The sequence below is a fragment of the Branchiostoma floridae genome, chromosome 18 (assembly GCF_000003815.2).
Source record: "Branchiostoma floridae strain S238N-H82 chromosome 18, Bfl_VNyyK, whole genome shotgun sequence".
In the NCBI taxonomy this organism is placed as follows: domain Eukaryota; kingdom Metazoa; phylum Chordata; class Leptocardii; order Amphioxiformes; family Branchiostomatidae; genus Branchiostoma; species Branchiostoma floridae.
In genome coordinates, this window is record NC_049996.1 from 14,251,352 (window position 1) to 14,275,399 (window position 24,048).

A 24,048-nucleotide genomic window follows, 5' to 3' on the forward strand; every position below is an offset into this window, starting at 1 on the left:
CATGGACCAGTGCAGGTTAGGTGCAGGTAGACATCACACCTGCACAGCTCCAATTTTACCTGCACTAACCTGCATATGCAGGCAGCATTTCGAGCCCTGTTCTATAAATGAAGTTCAACTCAGAAGACCTTAAACTCACAGTGTCCTTGACCACAAGAAGGTTAACAAACCCCTAATTTACTGTTTGGGTGGATGATTGTAAGGGTCTAACCAATAAAGAATGGAGGCGACAGCCTTGTTATGAGTTTGCGTGCAAAGACGCCTTCAATATATACATAATCCTGAGCTCAAGATTCTATAGGAAGATATGTAAGTCCAGGAGTGTGGCTGACTTGACCTGAGAACACGCCTGATTCTATCTGTCGTGATTAAATCAAGTTGGTATTGTATGTGATGAATCAGAACCTCATTAAATTTCTATTTACTGTAAATGAAGAAATCTTTGCAGTGGTTTTATGTTCACGGTTTTCCGGTTGCCAATTCACCACGAACTTAAAACCACGGTGAACATAAAATTTTTTCCATGGCAGTTTGAGCCTACAGTGCATGGTGCTACCGCGAACTTAAAACCACCGCAAATAGTCCTTTTTCCCGCTACCACAAAATTAAATCCCCACAAAATTTAATGCATTTACAATATTGAAATTTTGATGCCACATCTTCATTATTGACTTTCCAGACTTCCCAACTCCCAGCCAGCCTCCCCCAACATGCTACCCTAACTTCTTTTTTTTTCACTAGCCACTCACAAATCAGCCCTAAGTCACAGTAAATTTAATTAAGGCTACAAAAAATCCCCGGCCCAATACTTGATTGACTATCGAAAAGCCACAGGAAAGACCCGCTAACTCTTGAGCCACCTGTACTCAAACCCATTTTAGTTCTGGTTTATCAGCTGCCTGAAGCAGTAATTGTTAAAGTATGGGAACGCCATTCTTAATTGAGGACAGAATATGGGCGACTTATCCAATACCAGACCACAAAATCGAAGGCAACCCCTGAGGGTGAGAGGTCAACCTAGGAGACAAACTGCAAGAGTGTGTGGCTTGTGGTTAAGCAGATTTCCTGTGTATTGAAGTCAACTTTGGGTCAATCCTATAGATTTGGGATGTTCCTGTCACCACTTGGAGCAAATGAAACATGTGCACAACAAGTGGGGAAAATTGGGTGGATTTTAAAGTAAAATAAACAGCATTTGGGAGAGGTCAGTCAGGGTGTTGACTATAAGATGCAGGGATTTGGAAGAAAGTGGAGAAAAATTACACACAGATACATTGTAAAAGAAGATCTCTTTTCTTATAATACCTTTCCTCGCCAGAGACACCTTTTTCATTACCTCTGTGAAATGGAGGAATTGATTCAGAAGTGACTGCTGTTTGTGGCAGAGATGTCCATCCAAAGGTTAAGCAGAGAACACTTGGATGATTTCGGTATTTTGTGGGAAGGTTCTTGTAGGACATTGAAATGCTAGGTTATTGTCCCCCTAGTGGCGTGTTATAGTACTCCAATGGAACTCCTTTTTTTAAAGCTTGTGTTCGTGATCTTTGAGTGGTAGATATATGTCTTGGCCCCCTATATTTTGGGGGGCCCATTTTCTTCCAAAGTTTGACAAAAATCACTTAAGAAAGGGCCTAGCTTGTTACTTCTTTTTCTAAAGTCATTTCTATCTAAAAATACAGTCAATACAGAGAACAATTACAGTGCACCTAACCATTCGTCATTCTTTAGGAATCAATGATAGTTAAAGATAGCAGGATGTCTGCTGTAGTTCACCAGACACTGCAATAAGCAAGAGGTCTCAATAATGATCTCCTATATTTCTAATTAAGGACAATCGTTAGGTAGCATACATCACTACATATAGGCCTCGAGCTGTTTCCAATTTCTTGCCTGGCTGGGATTTCCTGCTCACCTGGACGAACAGACAGGGGGGAGCCAGTAACACCTTTGGGGAGGGTTTGTATCTCAGAGACAGGGGTGAACCAGTAACATTTTTGGGAGGGTTTGTCTCAGAGACTTGTTAGGTGTGGGATCATCATCATCATCGGTCGACGTGATCACACATGTTCGCACATGTTTACACACGACGGGGTGATACCGCCCCTTATGGGGTGACATACCCTTTCGCTGGCTAATTACAAGACGGGGATGCGCCAGGTCTCCCGTCCGGGTGAATGATGTAAATCACCGTGTGGCTGATACGGTATGGAGGTTCGCCAGGCCTACAACCGGGTGATTTGAAGTGAATCACCAACTCCAGACAGAAGGGTCTGCTCCAACCACATCGCACCATCGCACGTGTGGGGGTTCTTTAACGTGCATGGGGTGTGACTCTCCCCATACACGGGACCTCCATTTAACGTCCTATCCGAGGGACGACTCATTTTTCACTTGAGTAAAGTGAGGAAAGTCGTGTAAGGTGCCTTTCCCAAGGGCACAAGACCGGCAACACAGCAGGCGGATTCGAACCGGCGACCTCTCGGTCACGGGCCGAATACACTACCACGGTGCTACGCGGCCCCACCTTGGTGTGGGATACTAAGGGCTATCTCCAGGACCCGCCCTCCAACCCAGGATGAGTTTCTGTACATGTAAGCTTGGAATGACAATATGGACTCCCCAACTCCTTACACGGAGGTTAAATATACCCCTTATTAAATTGCACTCAATGGGATATTGATGGGATGGAAAAATCTAAAGCTGCATCTGGACCCTCTATCCATCCCAGGACTGAAATTTTCATGTTGAGACACACAAAAATTTTTATTCTGTCCATCAAAAAGTTCTAACTTCAAGACATCAAATTGATGTTTAAAAAATGTGTTTTTGTAAGCTTAAAATGACAGATTTATCCATGAATAGTAACGACATGGACTCCCAAACTCCTTAGCACTCAATTGTGGTGGGATTTCTGGTGGTGGGAAAAGAAATCTAGCTAAGCTATATCCTCTTGTCTCAACTTGCAGCTGTATGATTATCAATTTTCAAGCTTTGGTAAGATTTGGCACCCTGCCTTACTTGTACCAGAGGGCTTGAATGTAAGAGCAGCCTTAGACAAAGTGGTTCCTTCAAAATCCAACCCTGAGTCTTCATGTCTGCCTCAGTTCCTTCGAGATTGGCATTTTAAACTTCACCAAGAAGGTTAATATGTTTTCAACAGTGTTTGTGTGTATGTGTCTGTCTATGATCATGATAACTCGAGAATGCATGCCTTGGAAAAATTGTCTTCATTTTACTTGTTATGTGGGTACATGTAGTTCTTGATAAGACCTCAAATCAAAACTAGAAAGGCCGACATTTGCTTGAGAGCAAATACAGCATATTTCAGCCATCTCCCTCCTCATGTAACAATAGACTGTTCCAAAATCACTCATGTGCAAAAATGGAACACTTCTGCTTAAAATGTCTTCTAACTACTAATCACACTTATGAGCAAAAATGAATCTTACAAAAACCCCTTCAAGAATGGACTCAAAAAAATAGACGACTCCAAAAACACTTCCGCTAAGAAATGGAATTTGGAATCATCAGCCGTCCAAAACCATATTTGAAAAAAATCCCCCCTCTGTGCAAGAATTGACTCTTCCTGCCTTATACCCCTATGTAAAGTGGAGCGATCCAAAAATATATCAGCTAAAATAGTCAGCAAAGTCCACAAAATGAATTTAAAACAAATACCCCCTCCGTCGAAGAATGGAATCTCCCAGCTCACCCTGTTTGAAACTGCACAATAGACAAGTCCAGAAATACTCACAGTACATGGCCTTTTGTATAAGAAGCAACCCAGTCCAAAACTGAATTTTAAAAAAGTCCCCCGTGCATGAATGGGCTCTTCCAGATAACACAAGGCTTGCTGATTGGCTGCCGAATCCTCCTCATGTACAGTCTTCAGGTGGGGGTAAACTTCCATTTAACAAATGGAATTCGGAATCATCACCCATGTCCAAAACTGATTTTTTTTAAATCCCCCCTATGTGCAAAAATGGACTATCCCAGTAGTAGTCTTATGTCAAGTGGATCAATGCGAAAACACTTCCACTTAAAAAAACATTGGCATTATCACCAAAGTCTAAAAGTAAATTTTAAAATACACCCCCTGTCCAACAATGGACTCTTCCAGCAAAATAAGCTCGCTCATTGGCTGGCCATTAATTGGATTTACCTTGTCCACCAACCACCTGGATGTCTATGGACTAGGTAGATAGGTAGATAATTGGATCTACCTGGCACACCTGTGGCCCTGACACACCAGAATGACCTAGAGGTCGTTGACCTCGGCACTCCAACCTTACCTATCCTAAACTCTCCCACAAAAACCTCCTTAAGGAGCCATTTTGAAGTGATTTATACCACATATAATACATGGATCCTTTGAATAAGTATCTAGGGCACCTCTGTGCCAAATTTCAGGTCATTTGGATGTAATACCATGGTACAGGGGGCCAAAATATACAGTTTTGGTCCAAAAGTTGCAATAAAACCTCAATAAAATCATTTAAGGAGCAGATATGAAAAAAATGAAAAAAACACATTTGGGTATTTGCCCACTCTACCCTTGTGCCAAATTTCAAGTCAATTGGTCCAGAAACGCCGGAGATGAATCACTTTGAAAATTTGACAGGAGAAAGAAAGAAAGAAAGAAACATTACGAATACAATATATTTCACCATACCTATGGTATGGCTGAAATATAATGATTAAATTTGGGGCTCCCTAGCAATACACTTTGGTAGTGCAGCAGAGCTTCCAGTTTTGGTATCTTGTGTTCTGGTTTCTCCCTGTCTCATTCTATCCCAAAGTTTCTCATCATGATCATTTAATTGGGACATTACTCAAAATACCCTCAAGTTTGCAGGGACTCAATTCTGTGCTAACAGGGAGATAATGGAGTATCAATGCTTTGGTTTCACAGATGAAACAAGAAGTTAAGACAAGGCAAATCAGACCAAAATCTACTTGGTCTACCTGCATTGATCAACCCTCATACAATTAAAAGTGCAAATAGGAACAATAAAAAAGCTTGTAACTTCACAACAACACCAAGGGGTGTAGTAACTTTTATCACTGACAGTATTTATAGTTACTGTAGTTGCACAAACATTGTAATCTATGATGGCCTCTACAAGGTGGCGACTATGATAGGACTTTATGCTGATGGTTTACAGCAAGTACAATAGCCTGGGTGATGGCATATCCTTTTTACGATGCAGTAAAGTCATACGATTTAAGTGGTAAAACATTCCAAACATTGAGCTGTTTGTGTTTTTACAAGCCCTGTCTTCTCTTAAAACAGTTTTATCGAAAACTTGACCACAGTTGACATTGAAAGTATCCATCAACCTTTAAGTTTATGTACTAAGTAATCAAGAGTAATTAGACATATAAGTTGTTACACAGTCCAAATATAGGGCATTTGTGTGTTTTAACTAGCTTTGTCTTAAAATGGTTTTATTGAAAACTTGATCACAGTCGCTGTATTGTGGCAACTAACATTTCAAGTATCCATAAACCTTAATGTAAGCATTACAGTATGGCATAAAATTGAGAAAAAACTACCAAGGGAGCTATTTGCCTTTTTTCATGCTAATAATTTGGAAGCAAGATACTGTATCTCCCTAATTTACAGCAGATGATAAATATCATCAATATAAAATCTAAAGTTTACAAATCAATATTATCATTAAAATAAACAGTAACATGTCTTTGTTACGTCAGTCTAGAAGACATATGGGTCTTTCCAACTTTTAGCAATATGACTGCAATGGAGCAAAACATTTACCCTAATTTGACATCTTTTCTCATAAATCATACATTGTATCCTTGGCCCTCCATCCCTCTAGAGACAGTACTAAAATGTCTCCACAAGTTAAGAAAAATATTGCTTTCTTGCAAAAGCCATTGAAACGAGTAACAATAATTTGTATTCGCCACCTTGATGGCTCCCTAGCGCTGCAATAAAACCAATAATTTTAAATAGTGCAGATCTAGAAGTGGCATCAATGGGTTAGGCTGGCTGACAGGGGAATCTATAGAGGCCATAGGTCACCTTCTGGCATTCCTAGGTGGACATTCCGTCCTTGGGAAAGGCACTTTACTGCACTCAGATGTAACTCAGTGCACCGGACTTCAAATCAGCTCAAGTAAAGCTTCTTAAAGGTGGTGGAAACCCACTGACCTTAAAGGAGTCCTAAACTCTAGAAGAGAACTCTTTAAACTTATTATAAATTAATTTAAGAAATGTCAGCCTATGGCTGAATACAATGTGTCTGACAAGGCCTGACAAAAGTTAGCTTACAAAAGCAATCTAAGGGGCGATGTTAAAAACTGGTCTTGTTATGCGTTCTTTGATATTTTGTGAACAACTGGCATTCCTGTGTAGAGATTGTGTCCTTGGGAAAGGCACTTTACTGCACTCAGATGTAACTCAGTGCACCGGACTTCAAATCAGCTCAGGCAAAGCTTCTTAAGGGTGGTGGAAACCCACTGACCTTATGGTATTAGAAAGACTGAGGGGTCTCAGATTTACAGTACAGAAAAGGAATTGATCAGGCATGAACAATAATCATCATGACTAATAGAATCCATGTTCCCCCACTTCATACAACTATAAGTAATATAGACAAATTTTTATTCCTTATGAATCTAGACAAACCTTTACTTATAAAGCATATCTGTTCTTACATTTTCAATATCACAAAGAAACGAGAAGAAGCCGAATGTACGCAGTAGAATACGATCCTTGAGTAGTGTAGATTCATTGTATCATTATATCATGTTGTATCATTTGTTGTGACCTGTACTAAACCCAGTGGGTATGAATGTACAATAAAGGTCTTCATTAATACTGAGAGCATAACACTAGTTCACCTTTATTTGTGGGGTAACCTTTATCTGTTGTATTTAACACCAGGGTATTTCAGGATATCAAGTTGACGGACGGAGGTCTCAAACTGCATTAGAATAAAAAATAAAAATTACCACTCAGCAAATTTTCACCATTAATGAAACCATTCACCAACTTTCTGGTGTAGCAAATTGGCCTTTATATTATAAGATCCTTAAAGTGTGGGTACAGGTGCTGTTACTGTACAATAATAGTGTTTTTGTACTTTTTTCAAGCTGAAAACTTTTATTCTTTATGTTTTGGATTAGCCGTTACCTTTACCCCAACCATTTTACGATTTCTATTTTTATTTTTATTTCGCCCTCTCGCTCCATATCTTTTATGAAAAAATCCGTGAACCAAGAAATTAAATTGGTGTGGCCTTATAATGAAAAAAAAATGCAATTTGAAACCACCATCCATGAACGTGATATCCCTAAATATCCTGTTTTTAGGTACAACAGATATTGGTTACCCTACGAATAAAGGTGAACTAGACGTGTTATATCACACATTTCAGGCACTGTTAAGTTCAGGTACTAAAGAGAAATTATAAATATCTTAAGTACAGAGCCGGTAATACTGTCACAGACAACCTCTTAAGACAGCAGATGAAGGGTGTAAACTACAGATTGAAATTCTTACAGGTTTGCACTTACAGGTTTGTGATACTAGCAAAACCTGCATTATTTTTCCTCAGGACTTCTTTTTTAAATGGACAGGCGAATCCGTGGTGCAACAAGTAAAATTGGTGTGGCCTTACCGTAAAATCAAATCACTGCATTAATCAAGAAGCTATGAATGGATATGGATAATGCTAGTTCACCTTTATCCGTGGGGTAACCTATATCTGTTGCTTTCAGATATGTGTATTTACGTATATGAAGTCGACGGATGGCAGTTTCAAACTACCGTATTTTCAACATATTACCCGGTACATCTTGAAACCACCATCCGTCCAGTGGATATCCCTTAATACCGTGTTGGTAAACACAACGACTATAGGTTACCCTGCGGATAAAGGTGAACTACCGTTATATGTTTTGGCCCTCGGTGGCTCTCCTTGGTACTGAAACACCATTTTTTGCTCAACTATTTTCTGTGATCATTTCTGACACTGTTGAACATGTTTGTTTGTTTGTTTATTTTTATTTATCCAGGGGTACATATCGCCTGGCCGGCATTTTTCAAACATCCCTGGGGCGAAACCCTGTACATACATAACAATAAATGATAACAATAATCAAATAAATGGTGACACAACAAGAATCGGCAAATAATAACGCAATTCAACTAAGACAAAATAAGACAAATCAATTGTACAACGTTAATCCTAATATAGCTCGGAATCATAAATGAAATCAAATAAGTAATGTCACATGTTTTCGGATTTCTGTCCATCAAGGGGGAAGGAATGGTTGGAATTTATATGCCCCAAAGCAGCAAAAATTTATCCTGTGTACCCATCCTTCGTAGTAACCACGGCGCAAACCACGAAAAGATTGAACCAGTGGTTACTACAGAGGATGGTACCCAGGCTAGTAAAATTCCATTTAGGAATGGAAGAACGGATGTAATAGATAGCCCAAATCTACCTACCAACTATTGGGTATTACCATCCACTCCAGTTTCTCCTGGGAAAACCTTACTGCGCTTCAAAATCATAGCAACTCATATAGAAGCTAGCCTTGAACTATTTCCTGTCTCTTTAAATCAAAAGCAGGCTGAAGATGACCTTTTGTAGATGTTTATATCCTGTGTAAGCGTTCCAATAACTGTTACATGTCACGACTTTGGTTACGCCCAAAATTTATTGAAGTAATATCAAGGCTCTAAAGCAGAGTGTTTATAGCTAGGTGTTTGTAACATGAGACTGACACAGGTGGGAAAGTCAAGGTTGGGATCTTTTCCTATCATGTTGGTCTGCCATGATTGAAGGGTATCATGATTCATAGCTTTTTGCAGGAATACTGTGAGTGCCTTTGAATTTGCAGTGATTTGATTTTACAGTAAGGCCACACCAGTTTTATTTGTTGCACCACGGATTCGCCTGTCCATTTAAAAATGTCCTGAGGAAAAGCTAGTATCACAAACCTGTAAATATTGCCATTCAGAGGCACATACAAGCACTGTTACATACAAGACATATGCTACCAAAATCAAAACGGTTATATATCTACATTTAGTCTTGGAAGGGTGAACTCTTTCTTGCGTGGGCATATCATCTTTTGCTTGCCATCAAACTTTCACCTTTCTGACCTATCATTGCCTACAACTACAAATTTCCCTTGATGCATTTTACTTTCATTATGCGTTATCACGATACAAAAAGCAGAGAAGAAGCCAGTGGCCACACTTTCAAACCATTTCTATAACTGTCTGAAACAGCTGATAAACGATGTGTGCTGTGATATGCTTTTACAACAATTGCCTGACGAAAGCATTTCACATGAACTGCTCTAGCAACACTTTGGAAAATGGTGCCTCCAAAATGTGCCTCTGATACCAGTATCATTTCAGCTTTTATCAAAATGTCCCAAACACCAGCCTGGTAAAAGATTGTCGTAAGTTTTAGATCCTTTCATACCACCACAGAATGCACTGTAGTTTGCCATGTGTCGTTCAAAGCCAATTTTCCAAATTGGCCTTCAATGTGCTTTCACAGCATGCTTTCAAACATGCAAGTGCAAACCATTTCCCCCCTCTAATAGGTCACCCCCGACTCAGGTTCAAGGTCTCCTTCCAAGAAAACCCTCCTGTAACATGTGACAAATCCTTTGGCACAGAAGTTCTTATTTGCGAGCCACTTTTAAAAATTCTTAACTACAACAGAATGCAGTGCAGTTTGCCATGTGTCATTCAAAGCCAATTTCCCAAATTGGTCTTCATTGTGCTTTAACTCTTTCTTGTGTGGGCATATCACCTTTTGCTTGCCATCAAACTCTAACCTTTCTGACCTATCATTTCCTACAACTGAAATTTCCCTTGATGCATTTTTCACAGCAGCAGCTTTCAAGCCTTCCCTTCCAAGTGCAAACCATTTTCCCCTCTAATAGGTCAGGTTCAAGGTCTCCTTCCAAGAAAACCCTCCTGTTATACATGTGACAAATCCTTTGGCACAGAAGTTCTTATTTGCGAGCCAATTTTTAGAATTCTTAACTACAACAGAATGCAGTGAAGTTTGCCATGTGTCATTCAAAGGTAACTTCCTAAATTGGCCTTCATTGTGCTTTAACTCTTTCTTGTGTGGGCATATCACCTTTTGCTTGCCATCAAACTCTAACCTTTCTGACCTATCATTTCCTATGACTGAAATTTCCCTTGATGCATTTTTCACAGCAGCAGCTTTCAAGTCTTCCCCTCCAAGTGCAAACCATTTTCCACTGTAATAGGTCAGGTTCAAGGTCTCCTTCCAAGAAAACCCTCCTGTTACATGTGACAAATCCTTTGGCACGGATGTTTGCGAGCCACTTAGAGCTACAGGCTGAGTCCTGCCAATTGTATACACATGTACATGTGGCTACCATAATGGAACACAGTGTTAACAAGAGCTAGGGTTAACACACGGTCAGACTACTGTACACTAACCCAGCTGACCTGACTTCCAGCCAATCTTGCCTGAGTGTACCACATTTTGGGCTTGTTCCAACAACTTGGGGTAACATATTGGAGGGCACTGGCCCTATTCTGTCATTGTATGGTATGTGGAGCTATATTTCATACTTAGGCCAATCTAATAACAAGTGTCAAAGAGGAGAGTGGATATACTTGTGTGTTATTCTTCAATAATGTATTGTGTAGGGGTGGGTAATTGTGGATGGGTTGGGTTACTACAGTTGAAAAACTTGGTGGAGTACTATGAAACAGGTGCATGGAGTTTTCTGAACATTCTAATAGGTACAACATTGGAATCACAACTTCAACACTAAGTACTAGTAATACTGTTTTACTTTTAAACTTACAATGTATTTTCAACCTGACGTGTACACATGTATATATTGTCTGTGTGTGACAATCACAAACAAAACTACATCTACCGGTACTACTTATTTTACTGAAAATGTTCCAGATCACAGAAATGAAAGCATTTTAAGTTGTCACTGTGTGCACTCATTTCTGAATCTGAAAGCATGGCAAGCATGCTTCACCTCTCTTGGGTTGTCATGCTCCATTTTAGTCAGCATTACAGTTACAGTTAACCTTTTTGCTGGAACTTAAGAAAATATACACATCACAACTTAACCTTGCAACTGTTACTTCAAGCGTGGGCAGCATTACCTGCTGTGTTCGTGCCAGAAGCCGATCACATGACCAAGTTCATGGACAATCACGCCGAACAGCGCACAGTGGGGGGAGATGGAGACCTTCTGACGACCGTTGCCACGACGACCAACAAACGAGCAGCATCTGGAACACATATAACGATTCCACAGTTTAACTAAAAATGGAACAAAATGAAGCAAAATGGAACAAAGTACTGTAAATGCAGAAACGTTCATGGTGGTTTTATGTTGAACTTCGCGGCTTTCCGATGGCTACTTCACCGCAAACTTAAAACCACGGCAAACATTTATCCATTATAGTATGTGACTACAGTCTATGAGGCTACCGTGAATTTAAAACCACAACGCACACTCCATTTTCCAGCTACCGCAAAATTAGATTCCCATGAACTTAACAGCATTCACAGTATACCCTTTCCTTTTAATTCTGTTGATTTTATTTCATTTTGCTTCACACTTTGTTCCATTTTGTACTGTGTGCATTTCATTTCGTTTATTTTCATTCCATTTTGTTTCATTTCTTTCCATTTATTTCCATTTTGTTTCATTTTGCACTTTAAGTACACCTGTTTCCAGGACCCTTCCTCCATCCTAGGACTAAAATTTGCTTGTAATGGGACCCTGTCTGTCCAAATGTCTGAGCTTCAGGAAACAAAAACGAGCATCTGGAACACATAATATATATATATAACGATGCATCAGTTTTGACTAAAGCCTCAGCATTATTGTGCCTAGATACATGGTAATAACCTTTCCAATCCCAACAACGTACCATGAACACAAGTAATAAAAAAGTTTCATTTACAAGGGATTGGAAGCAATCAAGGTACGTGGTTGTACCACACATATCAGAGGCATCGGCCTAGATTGCAAAGAGAAAATACAGCACCATAAAACACTTTAATTTGCCAAAGCTATACAATTTGGGCAATTTTGTATAGGCAAGCAAATTGACTTGGGTCTACTTTTAGTGTAATGTATTAATTTTTTTCTTAGGCAATTTCAATCATAAAGCTCGTTCATTCCTTTTCCTTCAAAACAAGGATTAAGGATCAAAACCTTCCCTAAACAGATGCTCAGACTCTAAGCTGCAAGTGCAGATATTTATCACAGGGCTCGAATTACGGGGTGCATGTGCTACCAAAATTGGTTCTGTGCACCCAATTTTTTTCTGTGGGTGCACCCAAATATTTTTGTAGGTTTATGTACTTAATTAAAGACATCAAAGTATACTTAGTATACACCATATTCTTGACATTGAAATGTTGGAAAGATAATAGAATATCCGTCATAGTACTTGTTTAAGTCAGGCATTTGAGCTGCATTACGTTGTTTGGAGAAACATTTGAATGATTTGATACCCAAAATGATAAACGACTATTTTGAATGAAAGCAATCGGGAGAGTAGACTGGTGCTACATGTGTAGAGCAGGATGGATTCCTGGCTATTTGTTTGTATTTTTAAGACCAGTTTGTGATTAGACAGTTGAATGAGTGGGCCTACAGTTTTGACACTTAGGGGATGGTTGTTACCAATATTGGGATTGCAGTGATAAATCATTGTAACTTCTGATTGGATCCACCTTGACCTGTCCCCTTGTGTTTGTTTTCTGTAAACCTCACAGTTAATTTGTGACTCAAACAAGGTGCCAGTATCTGCAGCTCAGATAGTCTTGCAGCTCAGATAGAGTCAGAGCAGAATGTTTTCCGAAGGTTTGAGCTTAATTCCTACATTCAAAGGAGAGAGAATGAACACTTTTGATGATGGAAATTGTAAAAAGCTGCTGCTGCGAAAGCACAGTGATGGCCAATTTGGAAAATTGGCTTTGAGTTTGACCGACACATGACAAACTGCAGCGCACTTTGCAGTGGTGTGAAAGGATTTAAATTACATTACACTAAAAGTGTCACAAAAGATGATACAGGGCTTGAAATGTATTTCTGGGATTAGATATACAGTAACTGTTTCACCTAACCAAAAAAAATGGGTGCACCAAAAATTTTGGGGTGCACCATATACAGTTTTGGGGCGTCAAAAATTTCAATGAACCCAAATTCCAACTTCAAATTCCTACCAGTTGCTGTATACATGTAACAAAGGACTTGAAGCCTATCAAAGCACTTGCTCATATTTTAGGTGAATATTTAAATGCCAATGAATGAATGGATGAGTGCTCGGGAAGGGAGGCAATTAGAGGAGCAAATCAGGAGCTGGAATGGGACGGATTCCAGGATAACAACCGACACTGTTGTCAAGACAGGAGACAGTTTTGTCACCCACTCAGTCAACAGAGTCTGACAAAGCAGTCCTGTACACACAAACCGTACGTACCCACACTTTCCGGTCTTGTACATACAAACCGTACGTACCCACACTTTCCAGTCCTGTACACACAAACCGTACGTACCCACACTTTCCAGTCCTGTACACACAAACCGTACGTACCCACACTTTCCAGTCCTGTACACACAAACCGTACGTACCCACACTTTCCAGTCCTGTACACACAAACCGTACGTACCCACAATTTCCGGTCTTGTACATACAAACCGTACGTACCCACACTTTCCGGTGACAAACCAGTCCTGTACACACAAACCATACGTACCCACACTTTCCGGTGGCGAAGTGGATGTAATCCTTCTCTCCGCTGTGCTCCGTAAACCTGAGACAGGTGTGCTGCTCCCAGTGGTCCATGGCTTGGCGGATCAGACGGATCAAGTTTGCTGAGGGAGAGTTAATAAAAATCAAGTTCAACAATGCAGAGGTGACTTTGGGAACAACATCAGCCAAATGACACCAATTTCCAAATTTTTACTGCTTTTGACAAAAACATGCAGGAAAAGTGATAATGCTAATTTATTATAATTAAAAGACTTGCATGTAACAAATGACCCCCCCCCCCCCGGGCACTCTGTTAGACTTGCATTTTGTACATCACACACGACAATCATGTTACTGTATCATGCCATAAGGACTGTGAAAAATCATGCACATTAATTGCAATACATCTAATTTTTTCTGTGAAGCTGTAATGTCAGATCTAGGGTCATCCAAACATCGAGGTTCAACACAAATTCACAATTTTGCAAATGTGAATTACTACTAATTTGTTCTAAATGTATCTTCTTGAATGACGTCAATATAAATGAAAGAAGGGACCCCAAAATTTAAGGTTGTAATATCACTGTACCCATCGTTATAGTTACTTACAATCAAATTTCTCACTGATGGTGTATGGCACTGTGGCATTTGGCCACAGCCGTTCCGGCAGGCTACTAACGGCTCGCGTGGGACGGCTCTTTCCTGCTTTCTTTTTCTTTGCAGCGTCCAGCGTATCGTTGTGGTAAAAAGTTCTCCCGTCGAAAGTGTCCCGGTCGTGTTCCTCGTTCCAAAGAGGGGTGTGGTCACTGCTGGAGTGTACGAACTCTTCAGGGCTGATGGCAATGTCTCCCTCGATCACTACATTGTCTGTAAAAACAAATCAAACAAGACATTAGCCAAAGGAAGTCAAAACAAACAACACATAACCCCATTGGCTTGGAGAAAATTATCATAAACCCACAGATGCAATGACATAAGTGGCCTGTTCCCAAATTCCATGAAGATACATCTTTTCTGAAATATTACAGTCATTTGCCTATAAAAACTGCTACAGTGAAAAGAAACCTTGCCATACAAAATTATAATATAAACATCAAGCGATAAGGGAAACTGGACAACTTCCTCTACATACCAAGAGAAACAAAAAGAACTCTTCAGCCAAAAAGAAATCTGGTTCAAGCGTAAACTTTTACTTTTTCTTTTTCTCTTCCCTAGAAGACTTCAATAGATTCAACCCTGAAAACCTCTCACTATACATTTGCAACATTAAAACTGGCAATGTATTGGCTTCTTCTGTACCTAGGGAACAGACAATGTATATGTACATCACCTGTTAGCAATGAATGAAACAATCCATTGTCTGAATTTCATCAAAATGCGTGGGAGTTGGTCAAGTTAGCAGTGAAACCTGGTCACTGAATAGAAGATGACACATACATGTCCTGATATGGCATATCTTTAGCCACTTTGGTCGGACTACATTAAGCCCCCAAGGTGCTTGATGTGAAGCTGGTAACTTTGACAAGATATACACAACAGTGCGTGACCAGCCAAGCATGCTCTATCTCTGGGCACGGCGCGATTTTCTATGACCCATCATCGATTTTTCCTCTCTTCGTTTCGTCCCGAGAGAAGGAAGACATCGCCTTGATGGTTTGCCACACGTTAACCTTGTCAAGAGATGTCAAAACCGATCCATGCACGTTCACACCTTCCCCGGGGTTCTAGCTACTGCATAACGGGCCACTACACTAAAATTTGCAACCACCAAGCTAAAATGAGGACCACTACGCTAGTTTTCAACTAGAGTAGTGGTACTTTGCTATCATTTACTTGTTGAACAATGTCTAATCAATGTCTGAACAATAAAAAATCATGATATGCCACTTAAAACTGACAAAAGATCCTTCAAATTACATGTGATGTTAACAGAGTGCCAACTTTTTACTCTACATTTTCGAAATCTCACCATGGAAGGGCCAAGACCCCTTTCCCGATTGGTCACTTCGCTACCATACCATTACCATTACGCTAATTATAAAATAAAATCCTGCCTAGAACCCTACATTCCCACCTTCCCGCCAAACTCGCAACATCAGCGCCCAAAGTCAATACCATAAAATTAACGCTACGCCCCTTGCTCCAGTCATGATTTACACACTATTCCGGTAATGTAATACCAGGGATGCCTTCCGCATATTGGAAAATTTATACCGCAGTAGACAAAGTGGTAATGGGATATAAAAGAAGTATTAATCTTATTTCCCCCGGGTTAGAGGGTCAATAACTTTTTTTGTCAGGAGGCGGGGTGATATGGATTGAATGGAGCGCTGATGGAATAAGATGCTAGTTTTATGTGGTCCTCAAGGAAGGAGTTCAATATATGATATGAGGTCATCAATAACATTTGCAACATTTGTCAGTCATTGGTCTCTATTTGCCACTAGTGCTCGAAATACCACCTGCATATGCAGGTTAGTGCAGGTAAAATTGGAGCTGTGCAGGTATTTTTTATGTCTACTGCACCTAACCTGCACTGGGCCATGTACTGGGTTTTATACATTGAACATAAATGTCCAATGATGTAGGTGTATATGGATTGTTATTAGCCGCATTGACTGATACTACCAATAAAGTATAAGAGAAAAATAGCAATGGTTCCTGACCAATTTTAGTATGATCTATACTCCCTAAATTCAGAGTGGTGCAGGTAAAATTGTCTGGTGCAGGTAATTTTCAATGTTACCTGCACCAGTGCAGGTATGCAGAAAAAAGGATTTCGAGCCCTGAGGAAGGAGTTCAATGATATTAGGCCATCAATAACATCTGCAACATTTGTCAGTCATTGGCTTCGCTATTTGTCACAGTTTCAATATGAGTGATCTATATTGGCTGTTAGGTTAGGTTTATTGAATTTCTCATTCATGTCATAAACTTCAGATGCCTTGGGAAGGGAAGGTGTCTATCGAATTGATCTATATAAAGTACTGTAAGTGCATTTAAGTTTGCGGGGATTTCATTTCGCGGTAGCGGGGAAAAAGGACTTTTTGCGGTGGTTTTAAGTTCGCGGTAGCACCATGCACTGTAGTCTCTTACTGCCATGGAAAAATGTTCACGGTGGCTTTAAGTTGGCGGTGAAGCGGCCATCGCAAAAAACGCGAACATTTAACTACCGCAAAAGTTTCTGCATTTGCAGTATAGAAGAACAAGTCTTTTGACTGACGACAGTAATAATTGTAGTAGTATCATTCTAGTATTTGACACAAAATGATTATGTTTTGGACAGGTGGCCAGCTTGAAGGTGGCAAGGACGTAATTATTTCCAAGTCAAAGTGTTTTAATGTCAAATATAATATTTAACAGTAAATTTCTAGATTTTCTGCTTTTTCATCTTTGGGTTTTATTATTGTACAAAGAGACATGTAATATGGAGGTTATCAACGCAATAAATGATTTCTATTAAACTCTATTCTATTCTATCCTATCCTATTCTGTCCTGTCCTGTCCTATTCTATTCTATTCCAACTACATTAAAATTGAAAATAAATATACAGGACAAAACTTAATTGGTACACAGAAGATGTATTCCCTTGTGAGCAAGTATTAAGGCTGTTGCTAACAGCTACAGTAACTATCAGTATCTGTCCATCAGTAACCGTTAGAACTATCATTAAGCCATCCATCTAGCCCAAAAATAGACACCTCCTTGCCAAAGCAAAGCCCTGGACCACCTCCTGTACATGCGAGGAGGATTAGAGTTACTTTTCTATTCTATCCTATCCTATCCTATCCTGTCCTGTCCTGTTTTATTCCAAGTACATTAAAAATGAAAATAAATACACAGTAGATGTATTCTCTAGTGAGCAAGTATTTAGTCTGATGCTACTACAGTAACTATCAGTATCTGTCCATCAGTGGAACTATCATGAAGCCATCCATCTAGTCCAGCAGGAGACACCTCCTGGTCACATCAAAGCCCTGGACCACCTCCTGAACATGAGAGGAGGATTAGAGCGGAGGCATGTCTTCTATTCTATTCTATTCTATTCTATTCTATTCTATTCTATTCTATTCTATTCTATTCTATTCTATTGAAATCTCCATTAGTGTCATACAAGTACGACACTATCCTTCCTGGAGACCAACTACATTAAAAATGAAAATAAATATACAGGACAAAACTTAATTGGTACACAGAAGATGTATTCCACTGAGAGCAAGTATTTAGCCTGATGCTACTACAGTAACTATCAGTATCTGTCCATCAGTAGAACCATCATTAAGCCATCCATCTAGCCCAGAATGAGATACCTCCTGGTCACATCAAAGCCCTGGACCACCTCCTGAACATGACAGGAGGATTAGAGTGGAGGCATGTCTTCTATTCTATTCTATTCTATTCTATTCTATTCTATTCTATTCTATTCTATTCTATTCTATTCTATTCTATTTATATCTCCATTAGTGTTATACAAGTTACAGCACTATCCTTCCTGGAGGCCAACTACATTAAAAATGAAAATAAATACATGGGACAAAACTTAATTGGTACACAGAAGATGTATTCCCTTGTGAGCAAGTATTTAGGTTGTTACTACTACTGTAACTATCAGTTACTGAGTATCTGTCCATCAGTAGAACCATCATTAAGCCATCCATCTAGCCCAGCAGGAGACACCTCCTGGTCACATCAAAGCCCTGGACCACCTCCTGAACATGGGAGGAGGATTAGAGTGGAAGCATGTCTCTGGTGTAAAGGGATTAAGTCTTAATCCTCCCATCCTTAGGGTCACCTGAGGAGCATGCTAGCTGAGAGGATGACTAATGTCCAGTCCCTCATGTCCTGCTGTTAGTGTTAGGCCTACCTCACATTTTCTAAACTGGGGCTGACCTAGCCTGATTTAATCGTGCTTCTTAGGTCCGTCCTACATTGCTGTACCCATCCGCGCCGAGAGGAGCCTACCAGCTCCGGATAGCAGAGCTTGCGTTACACAGACTAGGGCTGACCGGGCAGCTTTCAGAAATGAAAAGTGTTGATATAAAAATCACCTAATTACACAAGATGTAAACTTCGGAGAATAGTTGTGGGCATATATACTGTTAATGCATTTAAGTTTGCGGGGATTTACTTTTGCGGTAGCGGGAAAATGGAGTGTTCGTGGTGGTGCCATAGACTGTAGACTTATACTATAATGGAAAAGTGTTCGCCACATAGTATCTTCTATTTTTTGGTTCAAATAACAGCCTGGCTGAGCCATGGTTTGAAAATGTGACATCAGCCTAACTGGGGTTACAGGTCAGAATCCAAACAGCAGGAATGTTATCTTCATCAAATGACATTATTTGCTTGGCAATCATTACTTTATTTTCAGTAATCACACAGGGCAGTATTCCTGGTAGTTATATTCCTAAGTCTTTTCATACAGGGAAATTTCATACATCTGAGCTATTAGACATTTAGTACAAGGAAAGGTATAACTACAGAAAAATCTGTACTGTACAAGATAGAGCACAGCATACACTGTAGAATGCATTTAATTCTAGGATTTAATTTTGCAGTCCAATTGAGTTCGCGTTGGTAACACCATTTACAGTACTGTACTGTAGTGTCACATACTGTAAAAGAAAACCAGACTGGCACCTGCCAGTGGCCTCAGCAAAACACGAGAACAAAACCAGTGCGAAAGTTTATGCATTTACACATCTGCATCTTCAGTGCAATGATCAAGGTCAACAACATCATTAATTCTCTACATTGTTTACCAAATATTTACATCGAGGAATATCAACAACAGGCGTATAGGTAACCTTGTACTCCACAGGAGGGAGTTGACTGACCTGCATTTTTTGTACTTCTCCACAGACATGCCTGGAGCACCAGGCATTCCATACTTGTCATTTCTGAAGTCCCCACGGAATTTAGCACTGACAGTAATGGATAACATGACACTTCATCTCAAACCTTTGATCGCAGTCCTATCCCTACCTGTCCTAATTGATTGGGAGAAAGCCGATCCATTTTTTAAGAGGGTCTGCATGCTCTTTTAAGTAAGGTGTAGGCAGCCTATTTCTATTTCCCATAACTCGTAGTGAAACCATTTTATCCACGTAATTCGTAGTGAGGCGAACAAATTTAGCGTAATTGCCATCCTTGATTTAGCATAATATGTAGGGGGTTTTTCTGAATTTAGCATAAATCGTTGTCGGAACCCCCCCCCCCCCCCATGCCGACCCTCTTTAAACAGGAGAGAATGACAAAATACCTTCACAGTGTGCGACTTGGGAACTCAAGGAGGTTGAAATATGAAGTAAAAAGTTGGAACTGACAACTTGATCCTTGGTAAACCTACCTGAAGGAACCGATATATTTGAATTTCCACAGAGAAAATTTGTTAGGCATTATTTGATACATGTTGATCTATCTATGAGACGTAGCAGATCAGAGAAAGAGATTGATTAAGTAATTATTCTATGGATATCCTAACTCGGTATCATATATCATTTTCTTGTACAAAGAAGCACGAAAGATTTACTGTAATTTCATTTAGTCTTGCGGGAACTTAAACGAGATTTTTCAGGGTGTCTTGAGCCCGCTGTTGAAACAATTTCGACTGTAATACATTTATGTATTATATGTAACGCTAGTTCACTTCTATCAGCGGGGTAACCCAAATCCGTGAATCCGTACATCTATTGAAATACTCACATAGAGTACAATAAATGAATTACACCCCTGGGTTTTAGTACACAGTGGAAGCGGCCACAGCCAAAACTGAGAACACAAAACCACTGGGAAAACTTCAAGAATTACTCTGTTCCAAAAATAACTTTCATTTCCTTTCTTGAAATTTGGTTGACCTAGTTTTCTCCTCCTCCAACACGAACCACTACTGGCTCACCCCTAATAGAAAACAGTTGGGTGATCTTAAGACTGGGGATTGTTGACTTAACCTGCTTTAGCTCCTAATCTGTGAAACAACATGCAATTTAAAAGACATTAAGAAGTGATACATCACTGTAAATGCTAGGCATTTTATAGAAGTGTGTGTACAGAATAAGCCTGGGTGCCATCCTATATAGACTCAGTTTACAGGGGCACCCTAACCAAAACCTGCTTACCCTAACCTAGCCATACTTTTTATAAAAGAGGAAGTGAAGTAATGTCATACAAACCATCAAGCATATACACATGCACACATTTACACACACACACACACACACACACACACACACACACACACACATGCGTGCATGCGCCCGCGCACACACACACTCACATACACACACACACACACACATTTACACACACACAAACACACATACACACACACACACATGCACACACACAAACACACACACTCACTCACACACACATTCACACACACACACACACACACACACACACACACAATCACACACACACACACACACACACACACACACACACTCAAAGCCAGCTTTCCAATGACGCCTTGTATACTCTAGTCTAAGACTTCATCAAATCTTCAGCTGAATCCTCCTTATTATCAACCTTAAACTAAGGACTCTTGCACATGATGTGCCATGTTCCAAGTAGGAATTCAGATGTTTCCCTGCTTTAAAATTTTATCTCATACCTGTACACTATAGATAAACTAAATATTTGTGTATCATTCCTTAAAGTTAGTACAGAACCTGGCAAACAACACATACAAGCATGACCCAAGGGTAATGGTAGTTGGCAGTCGGAAGCTTTCCATGAACCATTCTGTGCTAATAGAAAACACTTGGCTCGCGAAAACAAGTTGACCTTACACCACAACATCAGTTTGAGATTTCATAAGAATCAATAACTACACTAAGCGCTAACACACAACGTGCAAACAGACTGTTTAACAGGAAAAAAATGCCCCGCATTGATTTCCGCTGGCACCTAACTGACAGGAATTTGTACTGATTGGACTAAATGGTTAGGTGTGGAACAACAGAGGTGACCTTCGGATAATTGGGCCTGATCTTTGGCCTTAAGGTCATTTCCAATCCACTTGGCCCTAAGCCTAAGATCCATCCTCGCTTAGGTGTCAGCGTCAATTAGCCCCGCCTTTGTTGGTTCCTCCTTGCGTGAGTGAGCCCGCTGATTTTAGGTTCTATAAGAAACCATTATTGCCAAGAAAGGTGATAAATCTGGTAGTGAGATCTCACGTTACTTGTTTTATGGAGAGAAAAGGCCTTGAGGAGATGAAGAGAGGTCAGAGTTTTGCAGTGCTCTCTCCAGCTTTAACTTTTTTTTCTGTCCCTCTCATTGTTTCGAAGCCAATGTTGTTGATTTGTCTTGTACAATCTACCATTTTAAGGTTATGAAAACACATGTTCATCAATTCTATGTACTTCAGATTTTGGGGACAGGTGGGGTTAAGTTTTTGTCCGTCCCAACAAGCAAACTTCTGTCCCAGGATGGAGGGGCGAGTCCTGAAGACAACCCTGAACCATTATAACAGAGAGAGGCTTTAAATCTTGTAGTGAGATCTCACCTTACTTGTTTTATGGAGAGAAAAGGCTTTGAGGAGATGAAGGGGTCAGAGTTTTGCACAGCGCTGTCTCCAGCTTTAACCTTTTTTTTTGTCCGTCCCTCTCATTGTTTCGGAGCCAATGTTGTTTATTTGCCTTGTACAACCTGCCATCTTAAGGTTATAAAAACACATCTTCATCAATTTTATGTACTGAACTTCGGATTTTTGGGAGGGATGGGGTTTTTGCCAGCCCCAAATAGCATATTTCCGTCCCCGGATGGAGGGATGGGTCCTAAAGACAGTCCTGAACCATAATAACAGAGAGAGGCAATAAATCTGGTAGTGAGATCTCACCTTACTTGTTTTATGGAGACAAAGGGTTTTGAGGAGATGAAGGGGTCAGAGTTTTGCATCCAATTTTTGTGTGTGTGTGGCTGGGTATGTGACTGTCAAGCACAGTTCAGGGACTACTGTAGATGTTGAAACTTTTACAGTTTTGTTATCAAGCTAATTTAGCAAACTTACAATTGTACCCTGAAATCTAAGGGTAGTTACCTTAAAGTAAGACCTCAATGCTGAAATAAATTCATACTAAGTAAATGACTACAATTGGAACGCAAAGTCATTTAAAAGTATTTCAGTCACCCAGAAAAAACTGCAGTATAGAGAAAATGGTAATTCATGAAGAAAAATGTTCTTATAAGGTACTTAGACCTTCAATCTTAAAAAAAAGTAGGGATTTTGTACTATATATCACAATGACACATACCGCAGTGCTGCTGCCTTTCACAGTTTACCTTTCAATGTTTCCTTGACATTCATTGTTATGCAGACAAAGTACGCAGGGTTGAAATCACAGCACGTGTACGGAGGAAAGTTAAGACCAGGCAACAAAGGTGGAAAATTGGACCAACGAGAACAAATTACTCCCTACACATTTATATTATAACAGCACCAGGTATGTTTTAAGTTCATTGTTATGCAGACAAAGTACGCTGGGTTGAAATCACAGCACGTGTACGAAGGAAAGTTAAGACCAGGCAACAAAGGTGGAAAATTGGACCAACAAGAACAAATTGCTCCCTTCATATCGACAAAGCACAGCCCATATCAGCACGCCGCGTCAGCTTTCACCGCTAAGATCTTTTCTCGCTGTGATGTACAAAGAGCTCAAAGGTTTGACTAAACAGCAGTAAAATGTGACATTACGGAACACAGCTTTTAGTTTTACCATCATTTCCATTACCCCCCACTGATGTGCAGACATTCACCTTCAATAAAGATCTGTCTGCATCGCGGTAATGGCTGCCACCTACCGCGGTAAGTGAAGATAGAATACTAGTACTGTAAATGCATTTAAGTTCGCGGGAATTTAATTTTGCGTAGCGGGTAAAAGGACTTTTTGCGGTGGTTTTCAGTTCGCGGAAGCACCATGCAGTGTAGTCTCTTACTGCCATGGAAAAATGTTCACGGTGGTTATAAGTTCACGGAGAAGCGGCCACCGCGAAAACAGTTAACATTAAACCACTGCGAAAGTTTCTTCATCTACAGTAGTCAAATGTGAGAATGCTTTGGCATCCTTTTTACCACCTTAATAAGGAGGAATATACTGTAAATGCAGAAATGTTCGCGGTGGATTAATGTTCGCGGTTTTCGCGGTAGCTGCTTCACCGCGAATTTAAACCACCGCAAACATTTTTCCATAACAGTAAGAGACTACAGTGCATGGTGCTACCGCGAAATTAAACCACCGCGAAAAGTCTATTTTCCCGCTACCGCGAAATTAAA

At 40.0% G+C, this 24,048-nt stretch overlaps 1 protein-coding gene across 1 annotated transcript in view; it reads right to left on the minus strand.

Moving 5' to 3' along the window:
• The window catches only part of LOC118405444 (bone morphogenetic protein 1-like), a 117,565-nt gene that overhangs the window by 40,327 nt on the left and 53,190 nt on the right, over nucleotides 1-24,048 (minus strand). The window contains exons 2-4 of the mRNA XM_035804944.1: nucleotides 14,381-14,638; nucleotides 13,776-13,893; nucleotides 11,162-11,290 (exon numbers count right to left, since the gene is read on the minus strand). Coding sequence (XP_035660837.1) covers nucleotides 11,162-11,290; nucleotides 13,776-13,893; nucleotides 14,381-14,638 — 505 coding nt within the window. The remainder of the gene's footprint in view (nucleotides 1-11,161; nucleotides 11,291-13,775; nucleotides 13,894-14,380; nucleotides 14,639-24,048) is intronic.